This window comes from Musca domestica, unplaced genomic scaffold (assembly GCF_030504385.1).
Source record: "Musca domestica strain aabys unplaced genomic scaffold, Musca_domestica.polishedcontigs.V.1.1 10, whole genome shotgun sequence".
NCBI lineage: Eukaryota > Metazoa > Arthropoda > Insecta > Diptera > Muscidae > Musca > Musca domestica.
The window spans coordinates 10,300,343-10,319,896 of NW_026712115.1; the positions used below are offsets into that span (position 1 = coordinate 10,300,343).

At 40.8% G+C, this 19,554-nt stretch overlaps 1 protein-coding gene across 2 annotated transcripts; it reads left to right on the plus strand.

Annotated features, from left to right (window-relative positions):
- The first annotated feature begins 338 nt into the window (after positions 1-338).
- LOC101901005 (protein late bloomer) lies at positions 339-18,836 on the plus strand. 2 transcript variants are annotated; one of them, XM_059126225.1, is made up of 5 exons: positions 339-538; positions 17,523-17,696; positions 17,760-17,915; positions 18,244-18,441; positions 18,511-18,836. In XM_059126225.1, exons 1-5 carry the CDS (start codon positions 479-481, stop codon positions 18,583-18,585), a joined length of 663 nt encoding a protein of 220 aa, XP_058982208.1. In that variant the 5' UTR covers positions 339-478; the 3' UTR covers positions 18,586-18,836. The 2 variants fall into 2 exon arrangements, 1 of the variants encoding a protein (XP_058982208.1); XR_009342870.1 differs by lacking the exon at positions 339-538 and adding an exon at positions 2,943-12,606.
- Positions 18,837-19,554: the final 718 nt, after the last annotated feature.

The window sequence follows — 19,554 nt, forward strand, 5'->3', positions numbered from 1 at the left end:
AGTCTATTTGACGAATCAATCAATCACTATTTTGGAATATAATTCACCTATTGAAATGATCGCCAGTGTTATTTTTACGACAAAAATATATTTGTAGGTGTTACGTTTGTCATAGAACTTTCTCTTATCGCAATAAAAACAATAACAATGCGTGTTTTTAAGGTGCTTCTGGCATTGAGGAACAATCAATTCCTTATCTCGCAACAACTGATAACGAAAATTCAAAAACTCATAATCCACATTTCTACACACATTAGCCTATGTCGGGACACACGAACAAGAGTTGGAACACCAACATGATTAGAAGAGCTGGAATTTCGATTCACAATCGAGAAAATAGACTTTAGTTCTCAATACTCAGTCGAGAAGTACGGATCCGTGCCGGTTGTAAAAATTTACAAAACGAAACAGAGAAGAGTCTGTTTCAGTTTCAATTGTTTTGTTTTGATTTTCCGCCGCCAAATACAATAACAACAAAATGGGTTGTGGCGAATCAACATTGAAGTTTACATTATTCGTATTGAATATTTTGTGTTTTGTGAGTGTTGTTCTCGCTCTGTTTTTATTTTCTAATTAAATAGATCTTGAAAGTGAAATTATGTAAGAAAGAACATGTGAATGAATGAACGTGTTGACGGATCATGAAAAACCGCCGCTCAATAAACCATACATTTTTTCCTAAACAAAAAGATTAAAAGTTTTGAAAACTGCTGTTTTACAAGATTAGGAAGTGTACATATTTAGCCATCGATGTGTGTATTTGGTTGTTTTGATTTGCCATCCATGAATATTTTGTTTGTTAAGAAAAACAATTAAAATACGCTTCGTGAATATAAACACAGCGGATATTTATAAACAATTTTTTTTTAATTTTGCCAAAATATCAACAAGCAGACAACAACCCAATTTTTGCGACCCATCCGAAGACACTTATTTTGCGTTATATAGAGTACCCCTAAAAATATTTTGCGATTTTAAAGAATTATGTGTAATAAAAAAATGAATTAATAAAACCAATTATTGTAGTCTCGATTGATCCACACTCTCTAAAAATTAACTTTCGTATAGATATCGGTTCATATTAATATTTTCCCCCTAAAAGTTTGAACACGTATTGTTAATGTGATCCTTATCGGTCTAATCTTAAAACCCGTAGACTATTTTAATATTCTTTCTAAAGTTTAATGCACTTATATTTCGATGAAAACTAATGGCATGTGAATTAATACGAAAATCATAACAAAAATAAACTTGAAGAGTAATAAACCGCATTAAGAAATCAAGACCCCATATGCGAGCCAATTCCATTGGATAGCATGGGGAAGCCCTTAAACTATCTGAAATCGGCCGGTACCCCATTATGAGCAATATGTGGTATATCAACACACATATGGAGTTGATATACCAAGTGAGAGATAAAAATATCAGCCGGTATCATTAAACAAGTAAAAATGCAGTAAGTTCGATCGGGCCGAACTTTAAATACCCTCCACCATTAAGATGGAATTTGGAAATTTTCAAAAAAAATCGTTGAAATATATTTTTACAATCATACAAATACCGAATATAGGGAGTTACCGTTATATTAGGGTCTATACGATGACGTGGACCTACGTAGAATTTTTGTCATATGCCGTAACAATATTCAAATAGGAAATTTAAAACAATGCCGGTGAATAATGTCGCTAAAATCATCAAAATACCGAATAATGGGAGGTACCGTGGGTTATACGAAGACGTGGACCTGCATAACCAATTTTATCATCCTACTTCAGGTCGTTCGAAAGCAAGAGGGATTTCCATCGACGGACAGACATCTTTAAATCACCATAGAATTTTATGCCCATCAAGTATGTATATTTCGAGATGCTTCAAACGGAATGACAAACTTAATGTACCATCTATACTGTGGTGGAGGGTATAAAAATGTGGTGAAACAAATAAAATACAAGAATTTCAATCCACCAGGAAGAAAACATAATACATAATACGGATATCCCGTATAAATTTCTCTTAAAATGCAACAATATGATGCAATGCAATAATGAATGGTAGAAATGCAATACAAATGCATTTGGTATTGTATAAAGGGATAGAGATAAAACTCTGAAATTTGACATTTAGAATAGTGGTGGTATCTGTGTTCGGGATTTGGCGGTGGCTTGGAAATGCTTACTATATTTGTAAGAAAAGTACTAAATAGTACTTAATTTGGTAACGAGTGAAGGAATAGAGCTGAGATCCTGAAATAGTTGTAACCGTTGGTGTCTGTGGTTCAAATGTGGAGGTAGTTTTGGGAATGTGTACTATAATTGTTCGAAAAGTACTAAGTAGTAAAAAAATGGGTATTGGAGAAGCGTCTGGGTTGGTGTCTGGGTTTGAGAGAAGGTGCTGGTTTTGGGATATGCGTATTTCAATTGTACTAAATTTGGTAATGGACGAAATTAAAAATCTTAAATACTGAAATTTGATGTTAAGGTTACTGTGGATACCTAAGGTGAAGATATGGATTTTTTTGTGAAAATGCGAACTGAAAGATTTACTAACTAAATTTAATGGAGATATTTTTATCATGTAATATGAGACCTCTCGTACCATGCATTTCATGTCTTTGAGAAGGTTTAGATATACAAAAATTGAAGGAAAATTATGGATCGAAGTTATAGCTACATTTCAACCTGTTTAGTCCAAACTTGATAGGTCTTATTAAGTTGAGATTTTATGGCACCATCCAAAATTCTGCTGTATCATTCACATCGAATTCTAATGTGGAAACTTTATCCAAATCTTAACCAATATCCACAAAATTTGTCGAAGGTATTTCTTTTCTAAGGTATAGCGACTTTGAGAGACTTGAATATCAAATTGGATGAAAAATATATATTAGACTGATTTTCATTGAAATAATGCCAAATTTATTACATTAGGACCATATGTTGTAACGCCCAAAAGTCATGCTTTCGTTTTTGGGGTACATTATTATTGTCCCCTAGTAGAAAGAAGTATACTTAAAATACAACATTGGAACCCCTGGTGGCAAATGGCGGAACTACGCAAAACTGTCAGATTGGGATCAGCTGCTGTCATGAGAAAACAACAATCGTTGTCCAGCCAAAAAGGTATAAAAGGAGACGCATTTCACCCAATCGGGATCAGTCTTCTGTTGATGGCTGGTAAGTCAAGTGTGATTGGGAGGAAGAAAAGGCGCGCAACCTCGGTTGAATTGAGTCTTAGTAAGCCAAACAATAAGCCTTGACTATTTGTGGTGACTGGACTGGACTGAACGCAGGGTCAAGTGAGGGTTGTAGCAATACTCCCTATTCTTCGGGCTGCGTTGACGGCGACTGAACGCAGGGTCAAGTGAGGGTTGTAGCAATACTCCCTATTCTTCGGGCTGCGTTGACGGCGACTGAACGCAGGGTCAAGTGAGGGTTGTAGCAATACTCCCTATTCTTCGGGCTGCGTTGACGGCGACTGAACGCAGGGTCAAGTGAGGGTTGTAGCAATACTCCCTATTCTTCGGGCTGCGTTGACGGCGACTGAACGCAGGGTCAAGTGAGGGTTGTAGCAATACTCCCTATTCTTCGGGCTGCGTTGACGGCGACTGAACGCAGGGTCAAGTGAGGGTTGTAGCAATACTCCCTATTCTTCGGGCTGCGTTGACGGCGACTGAACGCAGGGTCAAGTGAGGGTTGTAGCAATACTCCCTATTCTTCGGGCTGCGTTGACGGCGACTGAACGCAGGGTCAAGTGAGGGTTGTAGCAATACTCCCTATTCTTCGGGCTGCGTTGACGGCGACTGAACGCAGGGTCAAGTGAGGGTTGTAGCAATACTCCCTATTCTTCGGGCTGCGTTGACGGCGACTGAACGCAGGGTCGAGTGAGGGCTGTAGCAATACTCCCTATTCTTCGGGCTGCGTTGACGGCGACTGACGTACTCATCGGGCTGCTGCTGTGCCCAAGCTGCCGCCACCCGATTCGTCGTGCGCGTATTCATCGGGCCGCCGCTGTGCCAAGCTGCCGCCACTACTACTCGCCGCTGACGTATTCATCGGGCCGCCGCTGTGCCAAAGCCGCCGCCACCCTATTCGCCGCTCGCCTATTCATCGGGCCGCCGCTGTGCCAAAGCCGCCGCCACCCTATTCGCCGCTCGCCTATTCATCGGGCCGCCGCTGTGCCAAAGCCGCCGCCACCCTATTCGTCGCTCGCCTATTCATCGGGCCGCCGCTGTGCCAAGCTGCCGCCACTACCACTCGCCGCTGACGTATTCATCGGGCCGCCGCTGTGCCAAGCTGCCGCCACTACTACTCGCCGCTGACGTATTCATCGGGCCGCCACTGTGCCAAAGCTGCCGCCACTACTACTCGCCGCTGACGTATTCATCGGGCCGCCGCTGTGCCAAAGCCGCCGCCACCCTATTCGCCGCTCGCCTATTCATCGGGCCGCCGCTGTGCCAAAGCCGCCGCCACCCTATTCGCCGCTCGCCTATTCATCGGGCCGCCGCTGTGCCAAAGCCGCCGCCACCCTATTCGTCGCTCGCCTATTCATCGGGCCGCCGCTGTGCCAAGCTGCCGCCACTACTACTCGCCGCTGACGTATTCATCGGGCCGCCACTGTGCCAAAGCCGCCGCCACCCTATTCGTCGCTCGCCTATTCATCGGGCCGCCGCTGTGCCAAGCTGCCGCCACTACTACTCGCCGCTGACGTATTCATCGGGCCGCCGCTGTGCCACAGCCGCCGCCACCCTATTCGTCGCTCGCCTATTCATCGGGCCGCCGCTGTGCCAAGCTGCCGCCACTACTACTCGCCGCTGACGTATTCATCGGGCCGCCGCTGTGCCAAAGCCGCCGCCACCCTATTCGTCGCTCGCCTATTCATCGGGCCGCCGCTGTGCCAAGCTGCCGCCACTCTATTCGTCGCTCGCCTATTCATCGGGCCGCCGCTGTGCCAAGCTGCCACCACTGCTACCCGTTTATTAACATTTCGACTGAACTTTGTGATTTAGTGTTCTTCGTAAAAAGTTCTGAACGTGATTTTATTGTGTTTAGTGTAGTGTTTAGTGTTATTTAAGGAAATAAATTTATAACGTTTTAAGAAAATATTTTTGCTTCGCTCTCTCTCTCTTTATGTCCTAACAAATAAATTTTTGTGACGACTCTGGCCCCCGCTGAACCTACCCCAGCTTCAAAGTGAAAACACGTCGTCACAATGGCGCCCGAGCAGGGACCATAAAAGAGAGAAAGAATAAATAAATGAGTGAACAATAATTAGACAAATACAGATGAAAACCCAGTGAAAAAAAAAAACAGTTAAAAAAAAAAAAAAAAAAAAAAACTGAAACAAGTAAAAATAATAAAAAAAAAAAAAAAAAAAAAAAATGTCAAACGAAAAGACAATGTTGAAGGTCTCCTGGGCCTATATGCTAAAGCAAGAAGACTTGGTAACATATCTTACTGAATTCAATCTTGATCCAGTTGGAAAAGTGGACGATCTCCGAAAAAGATGGGCTAAATTTCTCCACAACGACCATGAAGCCGATGTATACAGACGGCTTATAGAGTTGCAGAACAAACATGAAAGTACCAGTCCGACCAAATCGCCGACATTGCGAGCCGTCACAAAACAACCCCTTATAACCGTAACACCGTGTGGAGCAGAAGCAATAGTATTATCCCCAATAAAAACAGAGTACGCCCTTCCCCACATTTCCGCGGAAAGGTCACATGGAGAGTCAAGCACAGGGGTAACAAACGATCAAAAAGTACAGAAGATGTCGCCAACAAACCCCGAATATGGATTTCAAAAAGATTCTCCGCCCAAGCCATCCAATAATTCGTCGTTACTCGTAATTCTCGACCAAATCCGAAAATGGAATATTACTTTTGAAAATGGAATGGACCCTATTGGATTCGTAGAACGTGTAGAAGAAATGGCTGAAATGTACATCGTGGAATTGAATCAAATAATTAAAGTAATGCCAGAGTTGTTACGAGGTAAAGCTTTAATCTGGCTAAGGAACAACAACCGACACTGGACTACCTGGAACGAATTTAAGAGTGATTTTCTGAAATTCTTTTTGCCACCGAGATACTTTGAGAAATTGGAGGATGAAATTAGGAGAAGGATACAGCGTAATAAGGAGCCGTTTAAGGAATATGTACTCTCTATACAGCATCTTATGCAGCACACCAATATGACCGAAGAACAAAAATTGGAACGAATTTTTAGAAACGCGCATTCGGATTATCAATGGTACATTCGCCGTAAAGACTTTACCACACTTTCGGAATTGATCTCCTTGGCAGACGAACTCGAAAGCATACCAAATAATTCTCGGTCAGAACAGCCTCGAAATCAACAAAACTATAATCGACGTGCGGACAACTCTAGAAATAACCTGTATTGCACCAATCAAGGTGACCAAGTGCTAAACGAAAGCTCATCCAATCCAGAAACGCAGCAGGATGAACCCCCGGCAAAGAAGAGTAACCAGAATATTACATCATTGCAATGTGAAGAATATCGCCTTACTGCAACTGTCTTAATAGAGGGGAAAGCTATTAAAGCAACTGTCGACACTGGTGCCACTAGCTGTTTTATAAAAAGAGAATTTGCGAAAAAAATCAAGAAAAGGTTTACTTATTCACGGCATGAGGCAAATGTTATCCTCGCAGACGGCACCACGGTGAACATCACAAGATCAACAGTGTTACCTGTTACATTTGGAAACCAAAGCTCAGATGTTACATTTCTCATCATGCCGCAATTCAAGGAAAACATCATATTGGGATTGGAATTTCTAAAACAGTTCCACACGACCATTCACTGCGCCGGTATAAGTGTCAAATTAAGTAAGCCAACCACATCAACGGAGCATTGTACCGTGGCTATAGGAGAGGAAACCCCATCAAAAGAGGTAATAGATACAATGACAGCTACGAATAATGTATCCCCCAGACCTAAATTCTTAAACGATGAATTGAGTAAAACGCAATGTGAGATCGTTGAAAATTTTCTGGCACAGGAACTCCCTAAGTTCCAACAATTAAATGGCCTATCGTCAATAGCTGAACATAAGATTGTAATGACCGACGATCGACCCATTAAATTAAGATATGCTCCGCGAAATCCTGCAATGCAAGCCGTGATTAATGCCGAAGTGAGAAAGCTCGAAGAACGAGGATGTATAGAGCCGTCTACAAGCCCATACTGTTTCCCCATCACATTAGTCAGAAAGAAAAATGGGAATTGGAGAACTTGTATGGATTTTCGCCAATTGAATAAACGTTCTGTTCCAGATGCCTACCCTTTACCCCGCATCGACACAATACTGAATCGACTACGGGATGCCAAATACGTGAGTAGCCTGGACCTTAAAGACGGATATTGGCAAATACCGATGGCGAAGGAGAGCAGAAAATACACGGCCTTTGCGGTAGCTGGTAAAGGTCTATATCAGTGGAAAGTGATGCCTTTCGGTTTGCATTCAGCACCGGCAACCTTCCAACGGGCATTAGATAGTGTGATTGGGCCTGAAATGGACCCCCACGCTTTTGCATACCTTGACGATATCATCGTCATTGGAAAAACGTTTGAGGAACACTTGCGGAACTTGAGAGAAGTGTTCAGAAGATTGCGATCAGCTAACCTGAGAATAAACATTGAGAAATGCGAATTTTTCAGAAAAGAAACGAAGTATTTAGGCCATGTTGTGAGTAGCGAGGGAATAAAGACGGATTCAGATAAAGTTGCCGCAATAGTGGAAATGAAACCTCCAACATCGGTAAAGGAGGTACGAAGATTTCTTGGAGTAGCATCTTGGTACCGAAGATTTGTCCCACAGTTTGCAACAATTTCACAACCATTGACTAGTCTTCTTAAAAAGGGAAAACATTGGAAGTGGGGTCCCGAACAACAAGAAGCATTCTCAGACCTAAAAGCAAAGTTAACTGAAGCCCCCGTTCTGGCTTGTCCGGATTTCACAAAGACGTTCATATTGCAAACTGATGCCAGCAACTATGGCCTTGGAGCAGTTCTAACACAGGAGTTAGATAACGTGGAACGTGTCATAGCCTACGCCAGCAGACATTTAAAACAGGCTGAAAAGAACTACTCAGCGACTGAAAAGGAATGTCTAGCCATACTGTGGGGCATCAGACACATGAGACCCTATTTAGAGGGTTACCAGTTTATAGTTATTACCGATCATTTGGCCCTAAAATGGTTAAATTCTATTGAAAGCCCTACAGGTCGACTCGCACGTTGGGCTCTCGAGCTACAGCAATATAATTTTTTGATCAGATACCGTAGAGGAAAACAGAACGTTGTGGCGGATGCGCTTTCGAGAACACCTTTGGAAACGTTAGACCTAGCCACAGTAAAATATGACACCAGTCCGTGCCCATGGCTAGAAAAGTTGAAGGAAACCATAACCAAGAATCCGAAGAAGTATCCAGACTATACAATCATTGAGGGAAATGTTTATCGACATCTTCCCAAGCAAATAAACGATGAAGATTGCACACCATGGAAGCTGTGTGTGCCCACCGGATCAAGGATTCAGGTCCTTAGAGAAAATCATGACAGTGTCACCGGAGGTCATTTGGGAGTGCGAAAGACTAGCAACAAGGTGGCGAACCGATATTTTTGGCCTGGTATGTTCCAGGACATCAAACGTTATGTCCAGCAGTGCGAATGTTGCCAAAAATATAAAGTCAGCCAACAGAAACCAGCAGGGGAAATGTTGATAAGAATCCCGGAGGAACCATGGGCCACTATTTGTGCGGACTTCGTAGGACCCCTACCGCGATCTAAGCACGGTAACTCAATGCTACTCGTTATTATGGATAGATTCTCAAAATGGACGGAGTTGGTTCCATTGCGGAAGGCTACGACAGAGGGATTAATAAAGGCATGCAGAGAAAGAATTATTTCTAGATATGGGGTTCCAAAAATATTGATAACTGATAACGGAACCCAATTCACTAGCAACCAATTCGAAAAATTCCTAGCAGAAATGGGTATAAAGCATCAACTTACGGCTCCTTACACCCCGCAAGAGAACCCTACTGAAAGGACAAATCGGACAGTGAAAACAATGATAGCACAAGTTTCGAAACAACATAATACATGGGACGATATGCTGCCCGAAATAATGTTAGCCATAAACACTAGTGCATCAGAATCCACTGGATATTCGCCGGCATACCTGACACAAGGAAGAGAACCGCGACTGCCCCAGGCATTATATGATCAGCTCACAACAGGAACTGGTGCTAGAATAGTCTTACCAGAAGACCGGGCCCAGGAGTTGAAAGAAATATTTAAGATAGTGCGTCGAAACTTGGCAAAAGCATCTCAAAACCAGCGGAGACAGTACAACCTTAGACGACGAGTTTGGAAACCAAAGATTGGGGAGCAAGTTCTAGTTCGTCTACATCCTCAGTCGAAGGCCGTCGAAAATTTCGCCGCCAAACTAGCGCCCAAATACGGAGGGCCGTTTGTCGTACAAAAATTCCAATCTCCAGTAATCGTTGTAGTCCGAGGAAAAGACAACATCACTTAAGTGAAATTAAGCCTTTTTATGAAGAACAAAATTAAATGGTAGACATAGAAGTAGAATGTTGATTGTAGTTCCACTTACGTTTATGTGATGCCATTTCATTATAATTTCTTACTTTATTTTTAGACATTAAATTGACAATACCCAAACTAATCAGTGTCCTAATATAAGCCCATACTTCAAAGACCATCGCAATTCTCAAAATTTCAACATCACGATGGAGCAAGATAGCCCCAACACGAAAAAATTCAAACGGGCGAAGGAGAATAATAGCACACCAAGTACAATCAAATTGCCAGTCACTGAAATCCCAACTGAGTCAACGCCATCGTCCTCGACAGACAATCCCGTGAACAATAACACATTTCTCGAACTGCCAAATTATCCCGAAAACCTACAAAGCCGTATCGAGAAGTTTAAAAACAATTGGAAAAAGGGACACAAACTGAAGCGAATTGTTAAACAAGATGGCAAGCAGTACCGCATAATAATATCAGCAGACGGGGTAGTGAAGGTATCTCTCCGAACTTCTGCAATTGGTCTCTAACATACCTTCCTATTCGACCGAGATATAGTCGAACCAAAGTGCCCATGTCGGAGAAATAAAAGGTTACATAACACCCTAGGGCTTCCTGGCTATTGAAACCCAATAGCAATAGAGAAAGCAAATCAAGGAATCAAAAATCAGAGGGAGGAAGAGATGCCATGTAACGCCCAAAAGTCATGCTTTCGTTTTTGGGGTACATTATTATTGTCCCCTAGTAGAAAGAAGTATACTTAAAATACAACATTGGAACCCCTGGTGGCAAATGGCGGAACTACGCAAAACTGTCAGATTGGGATCAGCTGCTGTCATGAGAAAACAACAATCGTTGTCCAGCCAAAAAGGTATAAAAGGAGACGCATTTCACCCAATCGGGATCAGTCTTCTGTTGATGGCTGGTAAGTCAAGTGTGATTGGGAGGAAGAAAAGGCGCGCAACCTCGGTTGAATTGAGTCTTAGTAAGCCAAACAATAAGCCTTGACTATTTGTGGTGACTGGACTGGACTGAACGCAGGGTCAAGTGAGGGTTGTAGCAATACTCCCTATTCTTCGGGCTGCGTTGACGGCGACTGAACGCAGGGTCAAGTGAGGGTTGTAGCAATACTCCCTATTCTTCGGGCTGCGTTGACGGCGACTGAACGCAGGGTCAAGTGAGGGTTGTAGCAATACTCCCTATTCTTCGGGCTGCGTTGACGGCGACTGAACGCAGGGTCAAGTGAGGGTTGTAGCAATACTCCCTATTCTTCGGGCTGCGTTGACGGCGACTGAACGCAGGGTCAAGTGAGGGTTGTAGCAATACTCCCTATTCTTCGGGCTGCGTTGACGGCGACTGAACGCAGGGTCAAGTGAGGGTTGTAGCAATACTCCCTATTCTTCGGGCTGCGTTGACGGCGACTGAACGCAGGGTCAAGTGAGGGTTGTAGCAATACTCCCTATTCTTCGGGCTGCGTTGACGGCGACTGAACGCAGGGTCAAGTGAGGGTTGTAGCAATACTCCCTATTCTTCGGGCTGCGTTGACGGCGACTGAACGCAGGGTCAAGTGAGGGTTGTAGCAATACTCCCTATTCTTCGGGCTGCGTTGACGGCGACTGAACGCAGGGTCAAGTGAGGGTTGTAGCAATACTCCCTATTCTTCGGGCTGCGTTGACGGCGACTGAACGCAGGGTCGAGTGAGGGCTGTAGCAATACTCCCTATTCTTCGGGCTGCGTTGACGGCGACTGACGTACTCATCGGGCTGCTGCTGTGCCCAAGCTGCCGCCACCCGATTCGTCGTGCGCGTATTCATCGGGCCGCCGCTGTGCCAAGCTGCCGCCACTACTACTCGCCGCTGACGTATTCATCGGGCCGCCGCTGTGCCAAAGCCGCCGCCACCCTATTCGCCGCTCGCCTATTCATCGGGCCGCCGCTGTGCCAAAGCCGCCGCCACCCTATTCGCCGCTCGCCTATTCATCGGGCCGCCGCTGTGCCAAAGCCGCCGCCACCCTATTCGTCGCTCGCCTATTCATCGGGCCGCCGCTGTGCCAAGCTGCCGCCACTACCACTCGCCGCTGACGTATTCATCGGGCCGCCGCTGTGCCAAGCTGCCGCCACTACTACTCGCCGCTGACGTATTCATCGGGCCGCCACTGTGCCAAAGCTGCCGCCACTACTACTCGCCGCTGACGTATTCATCGGGCCGCCGCTGTGCCAAAGCCGCCGCCACCCTATTCGCCGCTCGCCTATTCATCGGGCCGCCGCTGTGCCAAAGCCGCCGCCACCCTATTCGCCGCTCGCCTATTCATCGGGCCGCCGCTGTGCCAAAGCCGCCGCCACCCTATTCGTCGCTCGCCTATTCATCGGGCCGCCGCTGTGCCAAGCTGCCGCCACTACTACTCGCCGCTGACGTATTCATCGGGCCGCCACTGTGCCAAAGCCGCCGCCACCCTATTCGTCGCTCGCCTATTCATCGGGCCGCCGCTGTGCCAAGCTGCCGCCACTACTACTCGCCGCTGACGTATTCATCGGGCCGCCGCTGTGCCACAGCCGCCGCCACCCTATTCGTCGCTCGCCTATTCATCGGGCCGCCGCTGTGCCAAGCTGCCGCCACTACTACTCGCCGCTGACGTATTCATCGGGCCGCCGCTGTGCCAAAGCCGCCGCCACCCTATTCGTCGCTCGCCTATTCATCGGGCCGCCGCTGTGCCAAGCTGCCGCCACTCTATTCGTCGCTCGCCTATTCATCGGGCCGCCGCTGTGCCAAGCTGCCACCACTGCTACCCGTTTATTAACATTTCGACTGAACTTTGTGATTTAGTGTTCTTCGTAAAAAGTTCTGAACGTGATTTTATTGTGTTTAGTGTAGTGTTTAGTGTTATTTAAGGAAATAAATTTATAACGTTTTAAGAAAATATTTTTGCTTCGCTCTCTCTCTCTTTATGTCCTAACAAATAAATTTTTGTGACGACTCTGGCCCCCGCTGAACCTACCCCAGCTTCAAAGTGAAAACACGTCGTCACAATGTAATGGTTCATTCTGAGATTTATTAAAATGTTGTTTTGAATATTTCTTATTTTAAAAGCTTCCACTGAATTATATTTTACATATTTATAGGCGTCAACTCGATAAGGTCCTTAAAAAGTGATAAACAAAATTAAGGAATATTTTCGGATTTTTTTTTGAGAACATTGATGCATTTTTTTTTTTTGACGTGCAGTAGAAAAAAAGATTTCTTTCCCTTCGTGACTTATAGAAAAATTTGAAGAAGAATACTTCTGTCTTTGACGGCATCCTTCTAAAATGGTGCTTTGTTGGTGTTTTTTGCACAAAATTTAAAAAATGCGGCTTTAACCCTGAGTTGTATTTGTATTATGTGTGGATTCCTGACATTTAGGTAAAATTTGAAATCTTGACTTCTTCTAGTACCAATAGTAGAATTTCTTTATAAAAAATTGTTGCAACATATTTTGACTTGCTACGATACCTTTTAAAAAAGGCCAACAAACCCATTTCTTGTCTAGCTAGAGCGTTCAAAACATTCCACGTATTTTTATCTGCAACATTGCCGAAGACACTATGTACCTAAAATACACGGGTTCCAAGGAATCTTAATCCGAAAATTAGCAAAATTGTGGAAAATGGGGGAACTTGTCCCATTTATTTTGTTCAATGTAAGCTTTCAAAATGCCGATACACATGTCTTCGTTTTTTAGCTCTTCTTTCAAAATTTACTGGATTTACCACAAAATTGAATTTTGTCGCATAGTGTTGTATGCCAAATTTTAAAACTAATAATAATTCGGATTCCTCGATTTTCTATTAACTCCCCACATTGCAATATTTCAACAATGTTAAATCTAGTGTGAATATAGCTAATTATGTCATCCAAGATAATTTTTTTAGAATATATGTATATGTACATAAAAAGTGCACTAGTTTTCATATCAACTGAAGTCTTGAGGTAGAATGTTCTTTGTTTTTTTTTTCATAAAATATTAACTATTTACAGAAGCTAAAAAGATAAGACGTACGTGATGGTAACACATCAAACCAAAATGCTAGTTTTTAGGTTTTCAATTCCAATTTGAAATGAATGAGGAAAACTGGGCAGAACCTGCAAAAAAGTACATACATATCTACTCCACATTTTTTGATATATACTCATACCGTACAAAATGAAGCAGGTTTGAAATTTTAATTTTTCAATATAAATAATTGCTTTGCCAATAAAATATGAGTACAATGTTTTAGAACTCCCTGACAAAAAATGTTTAGACTGAAGAACAGTAACGGTGTCTGACAAAGTCATTATTTTCACAATTATTTGATAAACTTTGGTATTATTATATTTATTTATTTTTTGATAAAACTAACTAAATTTCAGATAAGAAATGTTAAAAATTATGGCAACCTAAGGTAATTGGAATTTACAATTCACTTTTTGGCAAGGCCGCATGCAAAGACTTATTTTCCGTTACTCATTCCGTCTTATTATTAAGTTCTATTTTCCGTTATTGTTCCGTTGCTATTATTGGTCAAACTTGTAGAAAAGAAAAAAGTACATGTATATCAAAATCAGCATTATTTGGTAAAAAGTTTTAAAATATTCCAGGTTTCTAACATTTCTTTAATGGTTAGCAAAAATTAAAAAATTGCATCGGACAAATGTGAAAAAATGAAAATACATCATAAATATACCTAAAATGTTATAAGTAACATTTTTATATTTTGATTGAAAAAGTCATGGAAATAAAAAATAGTAAAATTAAAAAAAAAACAAATATTCCACAAAAAATCATCATTCGATTTGAATGCATAGATGTAGTTTCAACAAGTAAAAAAGCTATAAGTTCGGCCGGGCCGAACTTTTAGTACCCTCCACCATTCGGTACAAATTTATCAATTTCCAAAAAAATAAAATAAAATAAAATCCGTTAAAAATTCTTTTAAAATCTTTAAAATACCGAATGCCTATACGACGACGTGGACCTGCATAGGCAACTTTTGTCATAAGTTAATGCAATATTTAAATGCGAAACTTAAAGAAAAATCTATTTATAATGTAGCTAATATCATCAAAATACCGAATATAGGGGGTGCCGTTATATGGGAGCTATACGAAGACGTGGACCTGCACAGACAATTTTCTGGCATGGGCTGAAGTATCCATTACGAACTTCACATGCGAAATTTGAAACAATCCCGGTAAATAATGTCGCTAAGGTCATCAAAATACCGAATATTGGAGGGTACGGTATATGGGGGCTATACGAAGACGTGGAACTACATGGCCCATTTTCTGTTTTATGCTGAAGTATCTATTGCGAACTTCAAATACCAAACTTGGAACGATTCCGTTAAAAAATGTCGCTAAAATCATCAAAATACCGAATATCGGGGGGTACCGTTATATGGGGGCTATACGAAGACGTGGACCTGCACAGATAATTTTCTGTCTTAGGCTGTAGTATCCATTATGAACTTCAAATGCCAAATTTGAAACAATTCCGGTGAATAATGTGAGTTGAGTTCATTCAATCCTCACGAAATTTTTCACAAAGGTAGGGTTTGGCTCACAAGAGCGAAGCCTATTGTTTTCAAAGATGTCCGCAATATATTTAGAGGTTAAAATGGACCAGCAACTCAAAATGTTCCTGATTTTGCAGCCGTTATAAACGTCACAAATAGAAACCACGAACACGAAACACGAAATCTCGCATGAAGTTAGAGTTTAGGACAGCGGGTAGAATGGGCCACTACTTTTGTGTGCCATATCCGAAATACACAAAAGGCGAACTTCTGTTTTTTGTGTTGATTTCGTTGACGAATATAGCCAAATATCGTTGACAAGCAAATCATATAGATGAGTTTAAATTTGGACACACAGAAAGGCCTCTTGCTTTTGGAGATGATCGCAAAATATATAGGGGTTCAAATGATCCAAAAACAGAAAAAATTTCCTGATCACACAATTGAAACCAATCGACACGCCTGAGAAGATAGTTAAGCACAGAGAAGAATTCTGGCATTTTGGGTGACCATTGAATTATATTTAGCCGTGAAATGAACCACAACAACTAACAGCAAGACGGAGTTCGTAAATATTGGCCAAATGTCCCTGGTCAAAATGCTGAGGGAAATATCTGGGCAGTGCTCCGTGACATTATTTCAAAAGCGAAATCTTCCAAAATGGATTTGGACATGAGGGAGCTTCTAACATATTGTAGTGTTGTAGGGTATCACATTGTCGCCCCCGCACTATAGCCTTTACTTACTTGTTTTTTTATACCCTCCACCATACTACGGAGGGTATATTAACTTTGTCATTCCGTTTGTAACTCCTCGAAATACTCATATCAGACCCAACAAAGTATATATATTCTTGATTAGCGTAAAATTCTAAGTCGATTTAGCGATGTCCGTCTGTCTGTCTGTCTGTCCGTCTGTCTGTCTGTCTGTCCGTCTGTCTGTCCGTCTGTCTGTCCGTCTGTCTGTCTGTTGTAATCACGCTATCTTTCGAATGAATTGAGATAGATGGCTAAAATTTTGCACACATGTTTATTTTTCCAGTAGGCAGGTTAAGTTCGTAAATGGGCCATGTAGGTCCACGTTTTCATATAGCCCCCATATAACGGTACCTCCCTATATTCGATATTTTGATGATTTTAGCGATATTATTCACGGGAATTGTTTCAAATTTGGTATTTGAAGTTCAAAATGGATACTACACCTTAAGACGGAAAATTGTCTGTGCAGATCCACGTCTTCGTATAGCCCCAATATAACGGTACCTCCCGATATTCGGTATTTTGATGATTGTAGCGTCATTATTCACGGGAATTGTTTCAAATTTGGTATTTGAAGTTCAAAATGGATACTACACCCTAAGACAGAAAATTGTCTGTGCAGGTTCACATCTTCATATAGCCCCCATATAACGGTACCTCCCTATATTCGGTATTTTGATGATTTTAGCGACATTATTCACCGGAATTGTTTCAAAATTGGTATTTGAAGTTCGTTATGGGAACTACAGTCTGTGACAGAAAATTGTCTGTGCGGGTCCAGGTCTTCGTATAGGCCCCATATATCAGTACCTCCCTATATTCGGTATTTTGACGATTTTAGGTACAATACCCACCGAAGTTGTTTGAGATGTGGTATTTGAAGTTCGTAATAGATGCTACAGCCTGTGACAGAAAATTGTCTATGCTGGTCCAGGTCTTCGCACAGCTCCAATTCAACGGCACCTCCTTATATACGATATTTTGATGATTTTAGCTACATTATTCGCCGTTTATTTCAAGTTTCGAATTTGCTTAATGGCTTATGACAAACAATGCCTATGTATGTCCACGTCGTATAGACCCCAATATAACGGCTATATTCGGTATTTTTAAAATTTTAACAGAATTTTTAAGGATTTTATTTTTTAAAAATTTCCAAATTCGTTGCAAATGGTGGAGGGTATTAAAAGTTCGGCCCGGCCGAACTTACTGCTTTTTAACTTGTTTTTTGTTTTTTTTTTTTTTTTGTCCGAAACTATTTCAATCTCTCCACATGTGAATTTTTGAACCCAACAGCGACCTCAATATCAATGCTCTATCTCTTCACCCAATACCAAATTTAGTTGCGTTTAGAACACAAAAACAGTACTTTATGATGTTATTTGGTATAAAAGATTAAAATGCCTCCGTCAAATGTACTGAAAATCTATTCAGAATCGTATATGCCTCCTATATATGAGTTCCCTCTGAAACCAAACTATAATTGCTCTAAAGACATATGGTGATATGATCTATTTCAAATAAATTCTTTTGTTACAGCAGCTCTACTAAATATTCCTTGTGGAGTAGGGTATCATATAATAGACCCCGCCCGACTTTTGACTTTTCCTTAATGTTTTTTTTTTTTTAATTTTTGATTTTTTTCTTTTCAGATACTTGGGGTATTGACATTATCAGCATGTATTTTTGCACTAATCGAATTTGAATTTAGTGAAGCTGTCAAAATACCCTGCATCGTGAGCAGTGTCTTAAGTTGCATTCTATTTCTCACAAGTATTTTGGGGTGCTGTGGCGCCCAAAAGAAATCTGCGAAAGCAACATGGGCTGTAAGTGTCGTTTGTCATAGATAATAAAAAAAATTAAGATTTAATGGAATTTATTTTTTCTAGTACTCCATAATAATGTTACTGCTGATGGCAGCTCAAATTGCTGTGATTTTTGTACAACCCATTAATTTCAATAACTTTTCGACTGAAGTAATTGACAAGGCGTGGAATGTCACCGACATCAAAAAGGATTATCTAATGACTTCGTATGAAATAAAGGTGGGTCCGAAAGTGTTCAAAATATTAATATAAATATAATTAAATTTATATTACAATTGAGTTTATAAATCCCTTCTTTATCAACTTGTCTGCCCGCACGTATTTTCGAATTGATACTACCTTAAAACATAGCCATATAATTTAATTTTAAAATGATTTATGAAACATATTATGTGAATAAGGATTTACTAAATTAAGATTTAAATCCGAACTTTTATTTATTGATGTCTCCGGGTTTGAGTCTTTCCCTACTTCTAGTCCTTGGTTCCCCATAAATATTAAACTTAGAATATTTTCTAAAAATTTATTTTTTTTTTCTTTCATATAGTATGAATGTTGTGGAAAATTTGGACCTTCGGATTACACAGACCTGAATGTAACAATACCCCTCAGTTGTTATAGAAATCATAATAATCGCATCGATACAAATCTCCTCGATGTGGGTTGCATTGACAAACTTAATGCAATGTTTTCATCCAATCAACGAATTGAAGAAATAAGTGATTGGACTTTGGCCGGTTTGGAGGTAAGACGTAACATTGTCAAATCATTTGTAAATCTAATTAACATTAATCTATTTTCACTTCTTTAATAGGGAGTATCGGCATTGGTTGGTGGAATGCTGGCAATAACATTACAAAATATCGAAAGACGAAAATATTATCACTGAGAAGTGGGTACTCAATCGACGAAACTTAGTTCCTAAAATAAAATTGTATTTATTTTCAAAACACTTTCGAAGATATTTAGGCAAAGCATTTGATTGCAAATCACAACAATGTATATAAAAAATGTAAATTTAAATTATACATATCTAAAACAGTGTATGCCAGAAAATTAGAACAGTATTTTGTAATTATTATATTTTGTATTAATGCTAATTAAAATTTAAATAAAATGTACAGTTTGTTCCATATAAAATTTCTTATCACAAATATTATTTGAAGAGTGGGGGAAAGTTCAGAGTTATCATAGTATTACATTAAATTATATGAGGAGACTGGAAGACTAAGTGCATGAAACAATACTGCCGAAAAAAAGGCTCCTATATCTGTAAGTGTTCTTCCAGCACTCTGGTCCAATTAGGCTGCCAACGAAACGCACTCCTAAATTACAAAAGTTTGGTATTACAGCTCAATTTTTCTCGATCTCTCTGAGAGGGGTTAGTAAGCCATTTTATAATTAGTTGAGGGTACCAAAACTTACTAAGGACAACCCATTATTTGGCAATGCGCTTTTGCTAGTATTTAAAAGTGAAATAGATAGGTTATGACACCATTGATATTTGGTTGAATGTTGTAAAATAAACCCTCATAACATCAAAAAATATAAAATCACAACTTCAACCTGGGCCTTTGATATATATACTTTTTTAATTTTCTCATAAATTGCTGTACACAAAAATTGTATGTTAATATTTACAGCGAAGCAATTTTGGCCGATCTATCCACACACATATGGAGCTATTGAATCAAAGAGATCATGATATTAACCGACAACGCAAATGAGTTGGTCAAACTCAATATGCCTAAAATTATGCTCTAATGTAATTCATTAGAATAGTAAAGCTATTGTCCACTAGATGCCGCCGCCCATAAACAATTTTATTTATATTATTGATTAACCCATTCACAATAGA